At 43.5% G+C, this 7,870-nt stretch overlaps 1 protein-coding gene across 1 annotated transcript; it reads right to left on the bottom strand.

Annotated features, from left to right (window-relative positions):
• Positions 1–402: 402 nt before the first annotated feature.
• On the bottom strand, positions 403–7,844 carry LOC137598492 (sterile alpha motif domain-containing protein 9-like). The gene is made up of 4 exons (XM_068318702.1): positions 7,020–7,844; positions 5,628–6,348; positions 5,235–5,520; positions 403–4,351 (listed from the first exon to the last, which is right to left on the bottom strand). The coding sequence occupies exons 2-4, from the start codon at positions 6,336–6,338 to the stop codon at positions 723–725; spliced, it is 4,626 nt and encodes a 1,541-aa protein (XP_068174803.1). The 5' UTR covers positions 6,339–6,348; positions 7,020–7,844; the 3' UTR covers positions 403–722.
• Between the last annotated feature and the right edge of the window lie 26 nt (positions 7,845–7,870).

Raw genomic sequence — 7,870 nt, 5'->3', positions numbered from 1 at the left:
AAATACTGTCTTTCTGCAGTACTTACCTCCAACATGATCTGGAGGGCATCAAGATCCTTTGTGGATACCTGGAGAGGTGTTTGTTGACCATTGATCGGCTGCAGGAGTTGAAGAAACATCTGTGATCTGTAGTCAGGAACATTGTCCTGATCTGGAGCTGAAGGACCATACAGACTTTCAACCATGACAACATTCTCAAGGTATACAAGTTTTAAAAAGTCACATTGGATTTTGGTTTGTTTTTGAAACCAATATTACAATACAATGATCCTTCGTTGCTTGCGGTTCAATTCAGTACATAAAATTTAATTTTTAAAAAATTTAAATAAGTAGATAACTACTTGAACTGTTGTCTCATCAGTTTGTTCTGGACAATTAAAAATCCAAGCCAAAGGTTTGATGTAAAAGTTTATTGGCTTTGTGCTGCAGACAGAGGGAACAAAGAAGCAGGTGGAGTTTGATGTTCAATGATAAAAAGACGTTTTTTTAATAAAGGCTGCAAAAATAAAGAAAAAAAATTAAGAACATAATTCATTATTATTCATCATGGATCTGAAGTGACAAACATCGCAACTCTCTATCCCGGAACTGTGATCCACCACTGTCGCCGAACCAACCAACCAACCAATGTAGTAACCAGAGTTTAATAATAACGCCAGAGTCAAACAGAAAATGAAATCATCCAACTTTTTGTGTTGCATTGTTTGGTGCTGGAAGTGACCTTACTTTTCTTGTTGGATATCATAAGCTAGTGGTCCTTTAATAGCAAAGCCAACATAGAAAGAAACTTTTTCTGTACTATAACCACTTCTTATCCCACCAATGAGAGCTGGGCGTACAGGAATCTTCAGTCCTCCATAGTTGGCAAACACATCTCCTTGCTCAATGGTTCCATTGACTCGTTGGAGGCACTTCATTATTTCTTTCTCTTTAAATATATGACCATTCCTCCAGTTCTGTGCCAAGGTGTTTCGGGGAATATCTGTAAAATTTTCATCTAGCTGTGGTTTAGAAATGAGCCTCTTCAATCCATTTCCTTTCCCCAAATAGAAATGGGCAACAGCATTCCTGTTTGGAAATAAAGCCAAGCGCTGCCGTGATGACTTCTGGATCGAGTTGATGTATGTTCTGATATCTGTGTTCTCCTGAGAAGGACTGGGCCAAAATAACAGCAGAGCCAGGTAGTATGGATCTGGGAAGGGATACCAGCGTCCAACATCGTCAAGGGTTCTCTGGAGCAGTGCGGAGAGTTGGCTGTGACTCTTCACTAACTTGGATTTGGGATTGAAAAGATAAAGAATGATATTTGATAAAATATAATTGGTGGTATCTCTTGTCTTTTGTTTTTTGTCAACAAATTGCTGTTGTTGTTGCAAAAATGCATAGCAGGTAGTGATCCACTCAATGTCTTTGGTGTTGGGTTTATCCAAGTACTGAAGTATCCCTGCAAACCGGTTGGCTTGTTTCTCCTCCAGTAGCAATCTCCTCTCTTCAATATCAATCTGCACATTGAGACGGGGATTATTTTGTCGTTCTCTTTTCATTTCCTCTGACTTGGAGCAAAACAGGACAACATACTCCCGAAAGAGAGTGGAAACGGTGGACCGGTTCTTTGAATCGTACTCTGAACTGTTGCGTTTTATGAATGTGAAGTAAGATTCGAGACGTTCAAACATTTCTGAAGCTTCACTTTTCAGAGTGTGCAGAAAACTTTCTTGCTCTCTGATGATCTCCTCCAGCCTGTTGTTGATCTCATTGTCCTCCTTGAAGACACTAGTGATCGGCAGTGCCTTCTGCAGAAATGTCTGCAAGTACATCTTCTTCACTGGATCACTTTTGTCAAAGAATGGCAGTCTTCCCAACATGTCGAAAACCAGGAAGATTATCTCCAGTACGCCCACATATCCCTTCACATTGTACGACCTTCTGGGTTGGTCATCCAACTCATCCTCAGAACCTTTGACTTCAGGTTCATCCTCGGCATTTGCAAGCTCTTGTGCCGCTTTGAACGTTGTGATAGCATTGGCTGCTAAATGAATGTTTTTGTTGAAGTCCTCTGGATTTTGCGACTTCAGCTGCTTTTCCTTTTGATTGTTGGCTTTTAGGTTGGTTTTGTGAATCTGACCAATGGTGTCAAACGTGTATGGATTCTCAACAATTTTCTTGGCCTTTTCGGCCCATCTCAAGGCCTCTGGGAAGTCCTTTACTTTGATGCACAAATATCTGGCCAGTGCCTGAGGAATGGAGGCACTCTTCACAAACCTAGATGATGCTTTCGCAAAGATATCTTGGACAGTTTGTCTTCCTTGCTGGTTGTGGATTTTGTCAATCAGAGGTGAAAACGGTTCTCTATCATTACCCCCTTGTTTGAGCTGCCTTTCTATCAACATTTGTTGAACTGAGAACATAAAGTTGTCTTTGACTACTCCCTCACTAAAGAAGAGATCACATAGAAGAATCTCCATTGTGATTTCACTTACTTTCAAACTGAAGCTCTGATCTAACTCTTCCAGACAGGCAGATGCAATGGCCTGATGAAGGACTCGTATTATTTTGCAGACTCCCCATTTTTCTCCAATGTCAATGATGAGAAAGTCGGAGAATGGCTTCATTCTGTCCATGACACTCTCATCCTGCCAGCGAATTACTTTTATCCCCAGGAAGTCTTCACAGAGGGAAAGAGAGATTTCAGATTTTGCCTCGTAGGTTTTTAGCAAGGCTAAAAATGCAAACAGCTGATCCTTCTTGCAACTGAAATCAAAGTTCTCCAATGTGTTACGAGCTAGGTCAACCACATATTTCTGGTCAAAATTGCTTTTCAGGAACATGAAGCTGTAAAAGTTTTCTGGTTTTTCATGTGTTTCTTTGAGCTCTTTTAGTTTCTTTTCAAACTCCATCTGCTCCTCTTTTGTCAGGGAGGCAGTGATGTACTGACTCTGCACCGGGCCCTGCTTCTTGTACAGCTCTTTGGGGCTTTGGGAACGGACACAGTTAAGGATGACCACTTTGCAGGTTGGGGCGTCGCTCGTGCTCACATTTAAGCTATCCAGCTCAGATTTGTAAATGCAGTTTACAAGATCGTTAATACTGTCACTTTCCTTGGAATCATCAACTAACAGGAAAACCGGAGATGGCTTCTCACTTTCGAGTTGCATCAGTTTTCTGATCTGAATGGCCACTTCTATTTTGGGCAGTGTGTTATCAATCAGCACGGCACACCTGACCTCCTGACGGAGATCCCACATCACATGCATCGCTAAGGTGGTTCCACCACAACCTGGATTGTGGAACAGATTGATCACATCACACACATTGCTGGGATCCTTCAGCTGAGCCCTGACCATTTTCTTCAAGCTCTCAAACTTGTACCGTTTCACAAATGGCTTTTTCCTGTCTTTTTCACAGAAGTAGAAGTTCCACCACTTGACTTTGCCTCCTTTGTAGAACTCCTCTTCCACTTTGATTCTGAGGTCGTGAAACTCAGAGCTGTTTTCGTCGTAAATATTTTCGCATTGGTTCAGGCACAGGATGTCCAGAGCCATCATGAAGTCCACGTCTTTCTGGGTTAGGACAACCGCACTGGAACCAGAGGATGGTAGCAGCCTCCTAGATGGCTGACCAAACGGATCCAGTGCTGTTATGGTACCACTGATCTCACTCAGGTTTAGCTCATATATGGAAAACTTATCAATATCGTAGAGACACTTATCCTGAATAAGCTCCCTCCACTTCAAATATGTGTCCTGAGACTCACATATGTTGATGACACTCTCCTCTTCAATGTGTTTGATGAAACACTTATAGGTGTCAAAGAAGGGGTCCTTCTCAGTGTCCACAGGGGACAGAAGGAGGAAGATGATGAGAATTCTTCCATGGCGAAACACCTCGGGGTTGCAAATGAACCCCACCAACTGTTCTACATGTCTGCAGGACTTCCTCAACCAGTCCTTGTAGTCCAGCTCCTTGCTGGAGTCATCATCAAAGTTCCGTCTGCCATTGCAGAAGACCCAACTGGTCTGCTTGAAGAGGTTCAGGTTCCCAATTACTGTGTCCGTCTGTCCTTGATATTGTGATGGCGCATGCAAATTAGCCAGCCTGGACTGTGTGTATGAATGACAGAGTCCACCAGGACATTCAGAGTCAGGGTTGAAGTCCAGCACGCAGAACAGTTTCATCTTCATCAAAAACTGGAGGTGCTGAATTTGTTCTGGAGCACTCTTGTTTACCACAACAACAAACCTGTCGTAATTGTCCAGCGAGTTCCCACCACATGTTAGTAAATTTCTCAGCTTGTCTCCTTGGTTAGCTTCTCTCTTCAGAACTGCCTTGGAGAAGTTATGCGCCTGTTGACCTGAGAGAATAACAGAACAAATGCATTCAACGAATCAATTTTTTGAACTTTTCACGTACAACTTTAGAAAACAATTCTCCCACTTTCAGATTTTCACTTCTATTCTCTGTCTGCATGTAGGCCTAGATGTGTCCCTGACATTGCATTGTCCTCCCTATTTTGAATCCTCTCCCTCTCAATCCACTCATTCCTGTCACCTGTGTTTGCTACAGCCACCAGCTTCCCATCTCCAATCAGGCTCCACCTACTAAAGCTCTGCTCAGACCTGAGTTCATGTCCAAATTGTACTCCTCAAGAGTCTTAGATTTCTGTGTGTTTTGTTTGTTTCCTGGATTTTGTCTGTTTGTGTGTTTGTACATACAATACTGTCCAAACACTATCAAAGTCTTTCTTATAAGAGTATGACTTGATTCTCTAAATACTGACATCTTTTCTTGTATCATCATCACAGTGGCGTAACGACTCTTTTCTTTCCTCTCAATAAAAAAAATTGATTCTCAGAAAATTCTGAATTTTTTTTTTGAGTATGCCTCCATGCTATGCAGGACACCGGAGGCGTAGCATGGAGGTAGCATGTCGTGGCATGTCCATTTTGTTGTCCAAAGAACGGACGTTGGCCAAGAAGAGTGAGGGGATCGATGGTTTTTTGGCTTTTAGCTGAGTTAGCCAGCCAGCCCTCTTTCCTCTCTTCTGCCTCCGGGCACATCGCTTCCTCTTGCTGGTCCGTCCTTGGACCAAGCCGTGCTGTTCCTGTGTTCTGAGTAACCCCAGTCTGCCGAGAGTAGCTCTCACCGTAGATGTACCATTTTATAGCCATAATAACAAAATACGTACAAATCACCAATTTTAGCCTCAGTAGGTAAAGGGTTACGACTTCTCTTACCTTGGCTCTTCTCCATCTGAAGAACCAGATCCAGCTGATTGATTTCCTTGAGAATATGTTTGGTGACGTTGAACGCCCCCTCACTGCCATAGCGCTCAGTCATCAGTGCAGCGGTGTCCATTGTGTCCTTGTCCTCCAGGCTGCTCAGAGAAAAGGGTTTGTGCTTGGAGTCTCTGTACAACCTCAGCTGGAAGTGAAATCTCTTTAGGTCTTCTTTTCGAAGGTCTTCCAGGATGTCATGGATTTCTGCTGTGGTCCTGGATTTGTGTGCCTGGTCTACATTCTCCTGTGAACCAGAGGTATATATTAATGGAAACTTTGCACAAAAATTACAAAACCAGTGTTTTCAGAATGTTGAAGCCTCTTTGGAACATTTGTTTTAAACATCCTCACCACAACACTTTCTGTCTTTTTGGCCCCCCAGGTCTTTGGCTGCTGGTTTTCTGTCCCTGCAGTCTTCTGGAATGTCTGCTGAATCTTTTCACACTCCTTTTCCACAGTTTTTCCAGCTTTTCTCTCTAACTGGTCACATGTTTCTTGTTTGGTGGCAGCGGCCTGAGACGGACCCAGGTCTGTTGTGGTAGGGTTTGGAGCTGGTCTTTGGTCTGGGTTTGGTTTCAGTGTCACTTCTGGTTTTGTTTTCAAGTTACGGAGCTCTGCTAGAATCTTTGTGGCTGGACCGCTTTTCACCTCCAGGTCCCTAAAGTCCTGTTTGCTGAAGTGAACCAAACAGTCTCCGGACACATCCTCCCTCTGGAGCCGGTCTGCATACGGACCATATACGTTCACGTGCTGTACCAGCCACTGGAACACCTGCTCCTTGGTCCAGTTTTCCACATACGCTGGGACATCCTGTTTATGTTGAGACTCCTTATTCATGCTCTGCAGATAAGACATGATTTTGACTGCAGGACCGTGTTTTATTCCCAAATCCAATATATCTTCCTTTGTATAATAAACCAAATTGTCTCCAGACACCTCCTCTTCATAAAACACATCAGCACAACTTTTATGAACTTTGACCTTTGTCACAAGCCAGAGGTGCACATCCTTCATGGTCCATTTTTTAAGAGGAGGATCCTGATCCATTGTTGAACGTCTCATTTTAGATCAGCTATGAATGAACGAGATGACCATAGGTTCAAATAGAATATGAGCAAAATAAGGATGTTAAACAGTTTTATCGACCAAAAAAAAATCACTTAAAGTCCAAGCACTAGAACAGTTATAAAGGAATAGTCTGTAGATTAGAAGAGTACAATCTTTTTGCATGAAGAAAGTCATAATCTCAGAGTAATCTTAATCTTGTAAGAATATAATGATAGTATTTAAACAGTAGCTTTATTAGAAAAGGCACCGCATTATGAGACAGACTTGGATTAAAAGGATTTATATTTATATAACAATCCATCACTTTTGCTGGAGGGGGCGGAGGGATATGTCTACGTTACTGCGAGTGGAGGAGGCGGAGGGATATGTAACATGAGCTGGCAGCGGAGCAGAGAGCGGGACAGGAAGCAGCCTTGATTAGCAGCTCGGCTAAGGAAGTCGAGCTAGCGCTGCGTTCCGCAGCGGGATTAACGGTAAAAGTTGCGTTACGTGGCGTGGCGTTACGGGCGGATGACCGACGCTTCATCGGATCCGCTGCGGTGTTGTCCGGAAAGCCGAAACAGACAAATTAAAACGTCGCAACGGCGGCTAATCGTCACTGCTAACACCGGAAGTAGGTACGCGTCCGCAGCTTCCCGTCGGAATGTTTCTGGAGGTATCGCGGCAGGAACTCACCGTCACTCCTGCACCACGTCCCCGCTGTGGCCCGTTATCTACCGGGACCCGTGTCCGGTACCTACGCGGGACCCCGTCGGACCTCCGGTGCACACCGATCGGTGGGCGCGTCAGAGTCGGGTGGGAGTCGGTTGTGGGTGGAATATGAGCCCGACGTCTTTGGACGGAGCTGAGTCAGTGTTACGTTCGGAAAGCGAAACCGAAAGTCGCTCCGTCCGGTTGTTATCTCGGTCTGTTTACATGTCTGTTTATCAGTCTGTTTACATGTGTGTTTACATGTCTGTTTATCAGTCTGTTTACATGTCTGTTCACATGTCTGTTTACATGTCTGTTTACCAGTTCCATGTTGTGATCTGAACCAGCTGGTTGTGCTTCTAGTGATGTTAATCAAAAATATGGAATCACAGGTTCCAAGAATAAACAAATCAATTTTTTGTTGCGTTTCATACCATTTTTTCTTTGATGATTTTAATAATGCGTGTTTAAAATATTCCGTTTTGTCACAGTCCCAATAAAATAGACCAACATATAAAAGGTACAACTGATAGATGTACAATTAATAGATCTACAACTAAAAGATTTACAGCTGATAGATCTAAAATTAATAGATTTAAAACTAATAGATCTGCAGCTGATAGATTGGTCCTAACAGGAAACAGCTTCAGAGGACGTCACCATTCATCCTCTCCAAACAACAAGCAGGAGCAGCCGATCTCCTCGTCTCCTGGTTTCTCCTCACTGGACTCCAGCTGGTGAAGGAGAAGCGACCGTAGGCCCACATCTTCCTGTCAGGTAACCTAAAGGGCCTTGTGGCGTCAGGAGATGAAAACAGACTGCAGTATGGACCTTGG

Source organism: Antennarius striatus, chromosome 7 (assembly GCF_040054535.1).
Source record: "Antennarius striatus isolate MH-2024 chromosome 7, ASM4005453v1, whole genome shotgun sequence".
NCBI classification, from domain to species: domain Eukaryota; kingdom Metazoa; phylum Chordata; class Actinopteri; order Lophiiformes; family Antennariidae; genus Antennarius; species Antennarius striatus.
This window is presented reverse-complemented; position numbering and strand designations above follow the sequence as displayed.

Bases quoted from the DNA above. Each gene is read 5' to 3' on its own strand.
- LOC137598492 (XM_068318702.1), bottom strand. From the start codon at position 6,338: ATGAGACGTTCAACAATGGATCAGGATCCTCCTCTTAAAAAATGGACC. The intron at 5,521-5,627 runs GTGAGGATGTTT...TCTGGTTCACAG, and splicing joins AAAAGACAGAAAGTGTTGTG to GAGAATGTAGACCAGGCACA. The intron at 4,352-5,234 runs GTAAGAGAAGTC...TTATTCTCTCAG, and splicing joins TCAGATGGAGAAGAGCCAAG to GTCAACAGGCGCATAACTTC.